The sequence below is a fragment of the Micromesistius poutassou genome, assembly GCF_964030765.1.
Source record: "Micromesistius poutassou genome assembly, chromosome: 3".
Classification (NCBI taxonomy): Eukaryota; Metazoa; Chordata; class Actinopteri; order Gadiformes; family Gadidae; genus Micromesistius; species Micromesistius poutassou.
The window spans coordinates 23,361,203-23,375,929 of NC_140273.1; the positions used below are offsets into that span (position 1 = coordinate 23,361,203).

Below are 14,727 nucleotides of genomic sequence, written 5' to 3' on the forward strand. Positions count from 1 at the left end.
GGGGGATAAAGGCTGTGCAGGGGGCGAACATGTTGGCGGGATGGTTGGTGGATGCTGTCCAATGCAGAGGCAAATTAAATATATAAATGAGCAGCCGCCGAAGGAAAAGTGGGTCATCCTCACGCTGTCTCTGCAGAGCGGGCTGGTGAGCTGCAGGGAGCTCAAGGATAAAGCCAGCTATGGTGTTCACTTTCTGTCCAGGAAACACCAAGGCTACAGTCCTCAATCCATCCTGATTCTATTTGGATCTAATCTAAAGCATCAAGCAATAGTTGTGCCAATCAAAAATATCCGCCAGGTTACCAATAAAATTGTCAATGGGTCCCATATCGGTATCTCATACGGCCCTAATTCACTCATTGGCTATCGAACGGAGGTTGTAGATCAATGTAGTGATCCAGACTCAGTTGCTTGTGGAGACACAACGAGACAGGGCTGAGAACAAGGAACTCTGGTGATCAGTACCAGTACTACAGTATCAGCCCCAGACCACCCAAAGCAGCGTAGCAGATACATCACACTCATTTAACTAAGTGTATCACTTCAAAATACTGGATTAAGAAGTGCTTCTTTCCTGATGAAAGGAACATGAGTGTGGTGGAACATGCATATCGACCAACTGACCACAACTTGACAGCTCTAGACAATCGATTGGTCGATATATTCTTGTCCAAACAAATTCTTATTGAGTTTGGAAAATAGGGCTTCTTAATCCAATATCTACAGCGGTGTGGGGAGACATGCAGACCGATGTATTTTGCCTTTGAGTGATAATATGATTATGAATAAAAAGTATATACAATTATATTTTACTCAAGAAATGTGTTTTGATCAATAATTGAACACTTACAAGACAGGAAGTCAAAACACCCCTGCTTCATCACTTTGCACACACTTTATAGCGACTGCTACTTCTAAAACCTACTCAACATTTGGCTCCAAACTAATTGACATGTCACCCAAACGGTGGGTGTGGCAGTAATGTGTGGTCCCTTGTAGTACGCCACGCTGCCTGAAGAGGTCTCCGTGGCTCGTCTAGCATCTCAACATGGAGGCTGCGCCCTGACTCAGATAACGCGCTGATTGTGTCCCCAGCCTACCACCCATTGGTCCGAGGGTAGGTCAGACTCCAGTCACCCAGGAGGTCTTGGTTGACCACGGTCCTAACCAGATGACCAAGATCCAATGTGACAGAAAGATAAATGAACCTTTTCCAGCCATTGGTTGAGGAGCTGTGTTGGATTTAGCACTCCTGGGTTAGTGCGATATGGGGTAGCACTCACCAACAGTGACCAAGTGATGCTGATGGCAAACTGATTAAGGGATAAGGCCACACACTGAGCCCACTGTCTCATCCACAAAGTTAGCACGGAAGTAAAGGCCTCTTTCATCGTCATCAATGAGACCTCACAGCCTCTGTTGCTGGGCAGAACATGCCACACTTTAGAGAGGGATGAATGGACAGATGAAGCGGAGGCACGTGTTCATGGAACAACGACTAATATTTGTAGCAGGTGCAAGCAAAGATGCAAAACTCAAACAAAGTCAAAGAAGTCAATGCTATCAAAATGCCTGGAAGTGTCAAGAACTCACTGGATGTGTACAACTTGTGCTGTCATGGATACACTTAGGAGGTGCAATTCTGAAGTTTGTGGTGCTGTCTGAGTCACAACCGGAAACTGACTGATCAGCCTGCAGACCACGTCCTGACATATAATCTTCTTCTTGTAATGTAGATGGATGCAGCGTGCTCCATCTGCTTTGACAGACGTTTGACAGGACTCGAACACCTCTAGCCTCAGGGAAGATCACTGATCCTCTATACCGGTCTTCCCCAAAGACTGATGGAGAGGAGGAGATTTAAATTGGGTTGCCAAATATTTTTTTATTTAAACATATCTAATTTTTTTTTTAATACAGAAATAGACTGAACGCTGCCCCCAATAGGAGCGCTCTGCTCTTGTACCGTCTTACTTACTTCTTGCTGCTGAAACACCCGAATTTCTCCCCCGGGGGATTAATTAAGTTTATCTTATTTTATGTGGTTAACGAATTGCTTGTTGACGAATTGATTGATTGAATGTTTGAGCCTTTTAAAAAACTTTCAACAAGTAGCATGCTGTTGATAGTACTGAATGTTCGTATGTATGCCTAAATGCATTTATTTGGTCTCATTTATAAAGTATTTAACATGTGTATTATGTTTTCAATAACACGTGCATAAAACTAAGTTGTGATTTATCTCTTAGAAATGGCTGGTTTAAGATCATATATAAGGTGATGCGGAAACGGCAGTAAAAATTGTCAGGAATGTTTATAGATTATTTAATGTTTATACTAATTTATAGATAAGGCCTGTTATGAATTGGGTCGTGATGGTTTGTAGTTTAAAAAGAAAATGGGCCCCAGGAAAAAAGTTTGGGAAACACTGCTCTACACCAGCCAAGCTCTCAGCCCCCAACCAGAGGCCAACTTCACCTCTGCATGCAGGTCTCCATCAGCCCAGAAAGTTGGAAAAAAAACAAAGAATGTGAGCCATTAACCCCGAACTTCATGTGGAAATACATTTTAAAAAATACAAAAAATAACATATGAATGAATTCAAATTGTATTCGTGAGCAGCATTAAAGAAGCATGTGGCTGCGGTAGCTGTAAAACAAGGAGTGACCCCTACTCCTATTGTCTTCTGAAGTGGTTGGAAACAGCTGCTGCCAAGGGACCATTTGCAAGCCAGCCTGTTCCACTGACCTAATGCCATGACCTAAATAAACCCTGTTCCACTGACCTAATGCCATGACCTAAATAAACCCTGTTCCACTGACCTAATGCCATGACCTAAATAAACCCTGTTCCACTGACCTAATGCCATGACCTAAATAAACCCTGTTCCACTGACCTAATGCCATGACCTAAATAAACCCTGTTCCACTGACCTAATGCCATGACCTAAATAAACCCTGTTCCACTGACCTAATGCCATGACCTAAATAAACCCTGTTCCACTGACCTAATGCCATGACCTAAATAAACCCTGTTCCACTGACCTAATGCCATGACCTAAATAAACCCTGTTCCACTGACCTAATGCCATGTATAAACCTAAATAAACTAGGGCTGCTCGATTTTGGAAAAAATTAGAATCACAATTTTTTTTGGTCAAGATTGAAATCACGATTCTTCAAACGATTCTTTTTGAGTTTGAAAATAAAATATTCAGCATTTTGGCAAAAAAAACTCACTGTAACAGAGTTTTCCAAATTCTTAAACTACACAAAATGTTCAAATAAAAAAATAGAAAATGTTCAAATTGGAAATAATGTACAAATAAATATGTATCCAGCTGTTCTGTAATTTCTATAAAACTTTCAATGAATGAAATAAATATACTAGAAAATCAAATAAATAAATAAACTTAAATTAACTTTCTCGTGTTTAGTGCACTGACACATTTTTTATCTAACGTTTTTTGTAAACGACACTCAACAAATTGCATTCTGTAAATTGATCCAGTAATGCATTAAGGCTGGAAGGACTGGCCTGGCCCATCATACTCAGAACTCACTGAAATGAACTTGTCTTGAACAGAATCATTAAAAAAATAATAATTATATATATATATATATATTTTTTTTTTTTTTTTTTTAATTTTTCAAAATAATCGATTTTATTAATTTGGAGATAGTTTGACCCTAGAATCGAAATCGTGATCAAAATTCAATTAATTGCACAGCCCTAAAATAAACCCTGTTCCACTGACCTAATACCATGTATAAACCGAAATAAACCCTGTTCCACTGACCTAATGCCATGTATAAACCTAAATAAACCCTGTTCCACTGACCTAATGTATAAACCTAAATAAACCCTGTTCCACTGACCTAATGCCATGACCTAAATAAACCCTGTTCCACTGACCTAATGTATAAACCTAAATAAACCCTGTTCCGCTTATTTACAGTATCATTAGAAAAATATGAAGATCAACATTTTGCTATAAAGGAACATCACAATACCTTGGCCAAATGAAATCCACCAGACACTTTAACATGGCTTAACATACGACTTGAAAGTAAGCCAATAACCCGGCTCCGTACCACACCACGTTGAGCTGGTGGTCATCACACCACGTTGACCTGGTGTGAGCGTGAAGGACCGACCGCTGCATCACGCTCTGGACTCAAAGGTCCCCCTGAAGGTGGGGGCTGTGAGGGGCTCTACGTCTCTCAGTGGAGTACAATGTGTTAAACCACCATTTGGTAAACAGTGGTTTAACACATTGCTCTGCTGGTTGTAAAACGCCCAAGGGGTCACAGGTTCAAATCCCACTGACACCCGAGGACCCTGCCTTTGGCGGGCACGACGTGCAGGGATTGTCAGATCTTTGGGGGAGGGGGCATACAGTGACAACGTAGTCCCTGAACAGTGAGAGGGTGGTAGGGACCATGCTGGTAGCAGTGTGCAGAGTCCTTCACTCTGCCAAGGAAGAACCGACAAGCTCCTGACATCAGCAGCAGCTATGCCCATGGATGATGACACCATCTCCCCACACATTTTGTGCTCCCTTTGTTTCAGAATAAAACACAACTTTCCTCAAACCCAGAGCAGTCTCCCCTTTCAGCAATGATTTATTTAAATACCCGCCATCATCATTCATAGTTTCAATCATTATTGACGTTCCACCACTGTTGGACAGAGAAATATGTAAATAGATTATCCAAATGCCAAAGATACATATTATATATAACAAAATAAATGACCTAATGTGAGCTAACGTCATGAGCCTGACCTGTGTGAGGACTGCTTTATTCAACCCATGTGTCTCAGTTGCCCTCGGGTACTTGGCTGAATGACGTATTCGGCTGAGATCGGCTACACAGCCATAAGTGTTATATCTGAATAAATATTAAAACCTGCTCTTGCGGAAGTGTCCAACGAGGTAGAAGCATTTGGTTGTCTGGGAGGTCCAGCCTAGTGCGGGATCACATGAGTGATGGCCAGCATGAAGGGAACCTGAACATTTCATTTTTTTGGAATATGACCCAGCCCTAAGAGTTAACCTCACCGAATGATGTCTACAAATAATCAGTCATAAATAATTACCATGGAGCAAAGCTACAAGGCACAATACGAAGGAATTGATCCTCACAGTTTCAGCGTGGGCCTGTTGCCAGGAGAACGTGAACGTTCTTCCTCTGGCAGCGCTGGGTTGCTGGTGCCAGCTGCTGGGCTCAGAGCCCTAGAGCAGTACTGCTCTATCTGAACACAACGGGAGTGGAACTACCAGATGGAAATAAGTACTTGTTGGTTAATATATATCCAATGGGAGGATTCTTTTTTTACAGACACAAACACGTGCTGACATTGTTTTTAATGTTGATGGGAATCGTGCCACCTGCAGTTATTGTAGAAACCTAAATGTTGGCCAGTGTCAGAAAGCCGTCTACACGCAGGACCTTTGTCCTTGTACAGCAGGGGAGCCCAACATGTTGATCGCAACCGACTGGTCGATCACAGAGGTAGTGCGGGTCCATCACACGAAATTCCCCCCAAAAAATAATCGGAATTGGAATTTCTAGATCTTCTGACTAAGTTTACCGGTACTTTCTGAACTAACAACGTAATCACTGTCACTAGATATAAAGAAAACGTTGACTTTCACTCTGTGCTATTCACTGACAGTAAAAAAAAAAAGTGTCGTTATTGTGTGCACTGCTGTTCATAGACTAGCTCCAGCGGTCATTGCTGCGTTGCTAATGATAGTAACTTTATTTCTCGGCAATTCCTCATTCGCCCTCTCACGTCTGACAGGTTCGAAATTATACGGCTGTGGGCCACCATACATGTTATTTGTGGTTCTTGCCACCTCTTCCTCATCCCAGACGCCATAGTTCTAGTACTAGGCTGAGGCTACCTTCACCACGTCTCCCCAACGTGACGTCGTCGCCGCGTTGCGTTAGAAAACACCTGTTACTACCAAAAACGACAAAAACTGGACTTTTACACCATTTTGGGGACATTGTTTAAATGATACACATTGAGTGCTTTATGTACCCATTAATCGACAGTGGTTAACCTGCAACACAGCCTTTAAATCCACGGCTCATGGACAATTTTGGAACTAACTCACAAAGGAACAGTATCCAAACATGAGGAAATGGGCCACCTCCTTGACTGCATTATTTGGCTCTACTTATTTATGTCAGTCAGCCTTTTCCCACATGAAGATTATTAAGTCTAAATACCGTTCCACCATGACTGATGGTCATTTGGAAGCCTGCTTGAGACTAGCTACTAGTGATGGCTCGTTCGGAAACTAATCAGTTCGAACGAAAGACTCTTTAACATGAACGAACCGACCTGATTCCCCGTTTCAGTTCGTCTCGTTCGTATCGTTCGTTCTCCGAGACTCGACTCCCAGCTCCACCCACTAGTCGCTGAGTCGCGCAGACTCACAAGTCGCCGTTCGTTCACTGACTGTGTTTAGTGGTGAAGACTCGAGGACTGAGACGTCACGAGAGTCAGACGGGCAACAACATCCCGATTCTAACATGAAGCGCTCCTCAACTAAAAGGAACTTAGTTAATGTTGTGTTGATTGATGACCGTTTGCACCGTTGCACGATCGTGATTCGTTTGAGAACGAGAACGAGGGAGGAGCCGAGTCCGACTCAGTGACTGAGAACCATGATTCACAGCTACCGGAAACGCGACTGAACGAACAAACAAACAAACAATTCGAACGACTCTTCTTAGCGAACTGACCAACGCGAACTGATTCATTCAAACGAATCATGAATTCCACCACTACTAGCTACCAGCAGCTACCGTCGGACTATGCCACCCTGGCTGACTGCATTCAGTGCATGTCATCAGAGTATGTACTCAATAATAGTACATACTCTAGTACAATAATTATACAGTATAAATAATAGGGGTGTGCATCTCTCCTTTATAGGACGATCCGATACGTATCTAGATGCATGCGCTACGATTCAGGGACGATACACTGGAATTAGATCGATTAGACCGATCGATCCGACGCCAATCATGATTGGCCGACATTGGCTAAAAACAGCGTGATCGGAGAACCCAAAAGCGCCCATCAAAAAAGCTGATCACTTGACGTAAATTACTCGCGCAACTTTTTTTTCTTCTAATCAGAACTGGCCAGGGGCAGTCCTCCTGTCTGCCACATTGTGCTCCACCGCCAGGACCTCAGGGGGTCGCTGTCTGCCACATTGTGCTCCACCGCCAGGCCCTCAGGGGGTCGCTGTAATGATGGCACAGGAGGCAGTTTAACGTCTAGTTTAGTTTACAGAGCACTATAGCTCAGTATGTGGCAGCCACATTTCAGTACCGTACGTGACAGTCACATTCTGTGGAGGTTTTGATGAACGCGTTGAGCGACGTGTTTCAGTCACGGGGGATCCAAAGAGAACAAATAAACAGGAACAGAAACTGGTGCCTGCCTGCTGTCCAGATTATATATAAAAGAGATGGAATCTTCCATATATATTTATATATAAAATCGTACTATTATAAGAGCAGACCTGTCGGACGAGTTACTCGGACAAGTTGGTCAGTGCGCATGTGCCAAGCAGCCTGAAGCTCACACACATACACCGTACGCACGCACGCACATACACACACACACACCGCAAATGTGCACAAACATACACGGACGCGCACACATACCGCGCACACACACACACGCACATGTGCACAAACATACATGGACGCACACACACACACACATGCGCATGAACATACACGGACGCACAAATACCACACACACACACACACACACACACACACACACACACACACACACACACACACACACACACACACACACACACACACACACACACACACACACACACACACACACACACACGCAAGTCAAGACTCCGCCGTCAGCTCACTCAATGGTCTCAAAGCGGCTATATTATCGCTTATCACAATCATTTCTGGGACAATTTATCGCCCAGCAAAATGAGTTATCGTGACAGGCCTACACACACGGATCTGCCCACTTCCTTAAATTCCATGTTTCAGATCCATATGGAAACGGAATGAAATGAGTTGACAATGCTGTCTTGATGTCAGGCTAAAGCTTCACTCAACCCATTCCCATGTTTCAATCGGTGCATAGACCGATTCTTGGTCATTTTATATCAATTCAGGGGCCCACGTATCGACGTAGTCGCATACGTGGGTTGTGTAAATCCAACCGGTACCGATTCGTGTCGGTAAATCGTTACACCCCTAATAAATATAGGTAGATAAGATGTAGGTAGATCCTTTTAACCAGGAGAGAGTCTGGGGAGTTAGTCCGGTTAAGGCTGTAGAGGATGAGGGCTGGGTACCGAAGGTTTCCCTAGCAACCCACCCACAATAACAAATCATTTGGTATCTATTTTCAGTACTAGGCATTTGTTTCCATAATGTATTTAATTAATAATGTAGTTGCTCAAAAATAAAACTGAAGCTCAAATGGCCTATTTCTCTGGTTGTACAAATCGAAGATGTAACCAAGGCTCAATCTGGCTCATCTGCCCTCACTCAAAAACCACTGCCATCAGTTTAGCAGATGGTGGTCGTTAATCAGACACGTGTTACTATTGTGGTCCATATCAGACGTGTTCTAGCGATAGCGAGGCTGAAGTAGTCTTCCTGGACAGCAGAGGGACCGTTCTGTAGCGCAGCGTTCTGTTGTTGTCCTGGCAACAGACACCAGACACTTTGGCAAGAGGCTGCGGGGCAGCAGAGTGGACAGAGCCTGCTGCAACCCAGACGAGCTCAGCTGTAGCCCACATTTCTACCCCTAGTCAGAAGTAATCACGGCCATAATCTGATGAATCATCAACCGCACTATGTCTGCCACATAGTGCGGTACAGTCGTAGCCTGATCGCCATGCTACCAGCCCACCAGTGGGTCACCCACTGGTGGGCTGCCACCAGGCCCATGGGCCAGAGTACTGTGTGGTCAACAACACCAGAGCTGGACAGAAATCAAGAGAGAAGATGAAGATCTTGAGGGTCACATGAGACCCAGATGAGGATGAGCTGTCTGTGGCGAGGGGGGCAGCCGTCATGTACTGTGACATCGAACGTATGGTGGGACAAAGCCCGGACACCCAGACCTCTGATGGACTCTTTACTTTGCACCTCTACAAATAGGACCAATAACTGCACCATTGACCCAGAAATAACCAACAAACCCAGAGTGTGACACTGTGTGTGTGTGTGTGTGTGTGTGTGTGTGTGTGTGTGTGTGTGTGTGTGTGTGTGTGTGTGTGTGTGTGTGTGTGTGTGTGTGTGTGTGTGTGTGAGACATCTGGCCCATCTTTTTCGCCTCATGGCTGAAGGTAATTCAGTGATTATTCAACGTCATCAGCATTGTATGAGTTTAGTTATTATCTTGTTTCATTCCTTCATTTGAATTCTTAGATTAGATTACTTTGTTGAATCAATTCAGTGTGGTTCAGTTTATTTTTCCCTTTTAATAAAAAGTAAATCAAAACAAATATTTAAAAGACAGCCTGGTTTCCTCCTGATTGTAAATCTTTCTTCCGTAGCGTCGCCCACCAGATACCAAGTCTGGTGTTAACGTGTTTCAGTCTGAACCTAGATAGCATTGAAGCTCACTAACTAGATCTAGCAAGCACGTCTCGTTATGGTCCAGCCCTCAACACCGTCAGCCTCTGTGTCTGCCAACATGACTGGTAGCTTTATATTCTTCATTTTATACATAGCAAATTTCACCCGCTGAAAACAGAACAATTCTCCTCCTCTGAGCCAAACCCACGGCACCAGGTCATAATCCAACGGAAGCCGTCTTGACACTGGAAAGGGTCTGCCTCTAGTGAGACGGTCTACCCTGACTAACCAAACAAAGGTTTGCCAACCGTGGGACCCACAGCCGCTCCTCCACCGGAAAGAGTGGGACGGCAGAGCCCGCCGGCGCCGGCCCGGACACACGATCCACTCCTGCAGCTGGAAAACCACTGGATGCTATAGCGGCGAGTGTGCTTCCAGTAGGACTGTGAGCGGCCCACCAGACGCATGGTGGCGGGCCGTGAAACCACAGAACGGTAGCAGGGACTAGTGTGTGGGAGTGAAGTGTTCTCCACGCAACACTACCTGACCTCTGACTTCCTCTGTGACCTCACACACACACTCTGCAGGAGGACCTACAGGATAAAGCAGGACTTATCCTGGTGGAGTCGCTTGAGTGCTTGAAAATAGAGGAATCCATTCTCCCTGGGAAATGTCATTGTTACGTTGTTAAATTAGAATGTCAACTCTCCTTCACCCACAGTGTGTTACGGTAGGGTAGGGTGCAGTATGGTACGGTGCGGTACGGTACGGTGTACGGTACGGTGGTGTGAGGTGCAGTGTGTTACGGTACGGTGGTGTGAGGTGCAGTGTGTTACGGTAGGGTAGGGTGCAGTACGGTACGGTACGGTGCGGTGGTGTGCGGTACGGTACGGTACAGTGCAGTACGGTACAGTACGGTGCGGTGGTGTGCGGTGCGGTACGGTGTGTTACGGTAGGGTACGGTACGGTGGTGTGCGGTGCAGTGTGTTACGGTAGGGTAGGGTAAAGTACGGTGCAGTACAGTACGGTACGGTACGGTGCAGTGTGTTACGGTAGGGTACGGTACGGTGGTGTGCGGTGCAGTGTGTTACGGTAGGGTAGGGTGCAGTACTGTACGGTACGGTGGTGTACGGTAGGGTACGGTACGGTACGGTACGGTATGGTACGGTACGGTGGTGTGCGGTACGGTACGGTGCAGTGTGTTACGGTAGGGTACGGTGCAGTGTGTTACGGTACGGTACGGTGCAGTGTGTTACGGTAGGGTAGGGTGCAGTACTGTACGGTGGTGTACGGTAGGGTACGGTACGGTGGTGTGCGGTACGGTACGGTGCAGTGTGTTACGGTAGGGTGGTGTGCGGTACGGTGCGGTACGGTACGGTGATGTGCGGTGCAGTGTGTTACGGTAGGGTAGGGTGCAGTACGGTACGGTACGGTGCAGTGCGTTACGGTAAGGTAATGCTAACTAACTTAATATGGACAATAATGTAAATGAAAACGCTGTTCCACTCCTTAGTGTCCCTGAGGGAGGGATCCCCACGCTGCTTCATATATTACCCTCTGGGGGGCTGGGGTTAGAGGGGGGTCATACATAAATGACCTGCTTCTCATTTCAAATCAATTACATTGATTTGAATTGAGAAGAATCTATTTAAGGAGGGACATGCTTGTCAGCCCAATCATGGTCTTTACAGTTTAAGACTTGATTTCATCATTTATTACCTTTTTCTAAATGTATTTAATTTCTAGCTGAAAACATTTCCACTAATGAATACTTTAGGCTCTTCCAACAATGTTAGGTTTGGTATAGATCAGGAACAAGTCCATTGATCCTCATTTGCTGTGGGAAATGCACAAGACACGTCTACTAACCGCATCAAGTTGCTGATTGCTGAACAGAAAGTAAAAATACACTAGGCTGTTTCTGAACCCTGAAAGCAAAACCTCAGCAACAGCATAAAGGGAAACCTACTGAACGTTTCCAGATCAGAAGCTAACCCTGTGATGCACTAGCTCACATGTTTGTTTCAAGTGTTTTTCTACTCTTTATCACAGGCCTTCTTTTAGCGGCAAACCATATATCACAATCTGCTCTCTACTGGTCAAGCTTTTGCATGGGAAGATATTCGTGGTGCAACTAAAAGCTTTGCCATTGCTCTTTCCTGCCTTGAGTTGCCATGTCCTCACCAGCCTTCCTGGTGAGGCTTAGGCTGCTGCAGATAGCTGCAGGCCTGCGACCGTGACATCATGCCTTAAGGGCTCCTCTATATGAACCGCCACGTCAACACTCAATCATGAGTGTCTGACAGAGTTTACTGTCATCCACATCCATCCATCTCGATGGATGGACTGATACTGCATAACCTGCCTCTGAGCGGAGACGGAGAGAGTCTGTAGTTTATGCTACGCAAGTCAGACTAAACACATTTGAAGGAAGTTTGCGTATCTGTGTCCTAGTGATTCATGACTCCACCTGACCACAACACAGTGACCCTAAGTACTGCAGAGAACACACACACACACACACACACACACTCTTTGTTATTATCCCCCTGTCGCACGGAAGTGACAATTCTGTCGACCAATCAACGGACGGCGTGTGTAGCTCAAACTTGCCGGACCCTTTCAGGCTCTCAGTTCCTCAACGGAGGAGTACAGTGAGACGAGTACGGCTCAACACGGCTCAGTCCGGGTCACGCCCACTTTTGGAGGTGGAAACGCGACCCGTGCCGCACCTTAGCAGACCGAACCGACCCGCACCCTGCGGTGGAAATGCGCCATAATGGACGGGATACTCCAGCGCACACCTAGAAAACAGTGGCACGGCTGTCCTTTGCAATCTTTGAAGGGGCTGTGAACCAAAAATTGTTAGTTATTGTTTTAAACGTTGTTAAATGTGTTATATGTGCTTCAACATTGTAATACTCATGTTGGTTGTCGGAGAGAGGGTTAACTTTCTCGGACACTTGTACACGCTCCAACACAGCTTAAAGCAGTTATTAGCCAGCACAACATATTTCAAACCTCATCCGTTCGGAGGCCGAGCGGAGCCAGGGGTTCACCTCCGGCTAAAGCCCTGACCAGTCTGAGGGAGCAGAGGATGAATCATCTTCTGGACGGTACGTTTGTGTTCAGCACATTAAGGGGTAAGCAGTGCTGCAAGAACTCCAGCTATTGATCTATAACCAAATGATCACTGTGCATGTGGAGGTCTCAACCCGCCAGAGGGATGCTGGCCAGCACTGGCCGGGCCTTCCCCCAGCGCCAGGCCGCTCTCTCCATGCAGCTCACCGCCTTACAGCCGTGTGCTCGGAGAGGTGGGCTGATGGGGAGAGTACCACGCCGTCGCCCTGCCAGCTGGTAATACCTCGTGGTGGAATGTTGCCATCGTTTCTACAACCACATGGGAGGACTGGTGTGCAATCAAAAAAAAGAGAAGAAAAGGGCATTCCAAACAGCCGACTTCCCCTCAGACAGACAGGGAGGAGGCCGGCGGAGATGGGGTTCCTGCCAGAGCAGACTACACATCCAGCCCATGTGGGCTGACAACACAAACGCTTTCAAAAGGCCTGTCCCGCACAACCAGTCATAGACATGTACACCATGCACTCAGTGCGTAACCAGGGTTTTTCACTAGTGTCTGACCGCTGTTTTGAGTCCTTTTGACCCTCCAAAATCACTTATTCTCCATCCGTAAATCCCTCCTTCCCGTTTCCTAACATACTTTCTCCTTTATCACACACACACACACACACACACACACACACACACACACACACACTCTGGTTAGGGAGAGACGGGCCGTGTCTGGTCTTCGGGGACCCAGATTTCCTCTCGGAGGGTCACATTCCAGGGATTCCGACTGAAGGCCACTGCGGCCCCTTTAAAAACTTTCCGCATATGGAGGCGCTGGGAGGCGGACGGGACGGCGGAGCGCCCGGTCCCGGACCCGCTCCTGTCCCACCGTCTGGAAAATGACGGCGGTGCCGTGGAGTTTAAGAAACACAAACTCAGCCGAAGTGCATTGCGCTCAGGAGAGGAGGACGTATGATCAGAATAACCAACTACAGACACAACACTCACTTAGAGCTAGCAATGCTATTTTGTAAATTGCCATTCAAACTATTTTCCTCACGTCGAAGAGAATATGCATTTGCCCGATCTGGTAATATATATAATATAATAGATTTGGTTTGGATGGGGAGATCGAACACATGAATGCCGGTTAAAAAGCCCCCAGTATGCGGGGATTGGTTTACATACAGAAAACTAGTCCTCATTATTTATAGTAAAAGGTCCAAACACATGTTACCATAACTTACCATCCTACTAACCCTTCATAAAGAGGTACATGCCGTTAAATAAAGCCAGTGATAGATCAAAGACTGAGGATTTAAGAATAATGACTGAATCGGGTTATTGTCATTACCTTATTGTGCTTCATTAACATGAAGCGTCCTCAATAATTAACTCGCTGTCGATAACCTTTACTCACATTTAGAACAAAAGCAACATTGAGCAATAATACTCATCGACTCCTAAAGCAGTATTATATCTATATTATTGTTCTATTATATACACACACACATATATAAATATATATATATATGACACCAAGCTGTACGATGAGACGAAGTTTACTAAAACACATTACTGAAGCTAACGTTAGCTAGCTTCAGGCTGTAGTCCCACAGCTGCTCCTGTAAAGCCACACTAATGCACTCACACACTAATACACTCACACACACTCTCTCAGTCCGGACTAAAGAGGTCCAGGTCTCAGGACAGGTCGGTGTTTTAAAGCAGGAGACGTGAGAAAGGTCTCGGTGTCCCGTTAGCAGCTAGCCGCAGCTAGCAGCGGTCTTACCTGTCAGCCGCAGCTTCACCGGGCCGCTCCGCCGGGCGCCCTGGTTCGACATCCTCCGAGTATACACAATATAATATATAATATATAATATATATACACACTGGAAACAAGGGTCCGCGTCGACTTAAGACAACCCCTCCGAAGACATCCGGCTAGCTATGCGGTAGCTCGCTGAGCAACATAGAATAAAGGAGTCCCGGTATCGCTGCTCGATGCCCGCTGCCGTAACACTCCCATCGAGTCCCTTTTCTGAACAACGCA

The 14,727-nt window shown here is 45.8% G+C and overlaps 1 protein-coding gene across 2 annotated transcripts in view; it reads right to left on the reverse strand.

Moving 5' to 3' along the window:
* The window catches only part of LOC311341212 (E3 ubiquitin-protein ligase SMURF2-like), a 50,217-nt gene extending 35,506 nt beyond the window's left edge, over nucleotides 1-14,711 (reverse strand). For both annotated transcript variants that reach the window (XM_084466104.1, XM_084466103.1), the window contains exon 1: nucleotides 14,467-14,711. In XM_084466104.1, the coding sequence (XP_084322230.1) occupies nucleotides 14,467-14,518 (52 nt within the window). In that variant the 5' untranslated portion in view covers nucleotides 14,519-14,711. The remainder of the gene's footprint in view (nucleotides 1-14,466) is intronic.
* Between the last annotated feature and the right edge of the window lie 16 nt (nucleotides 14,712-14,727).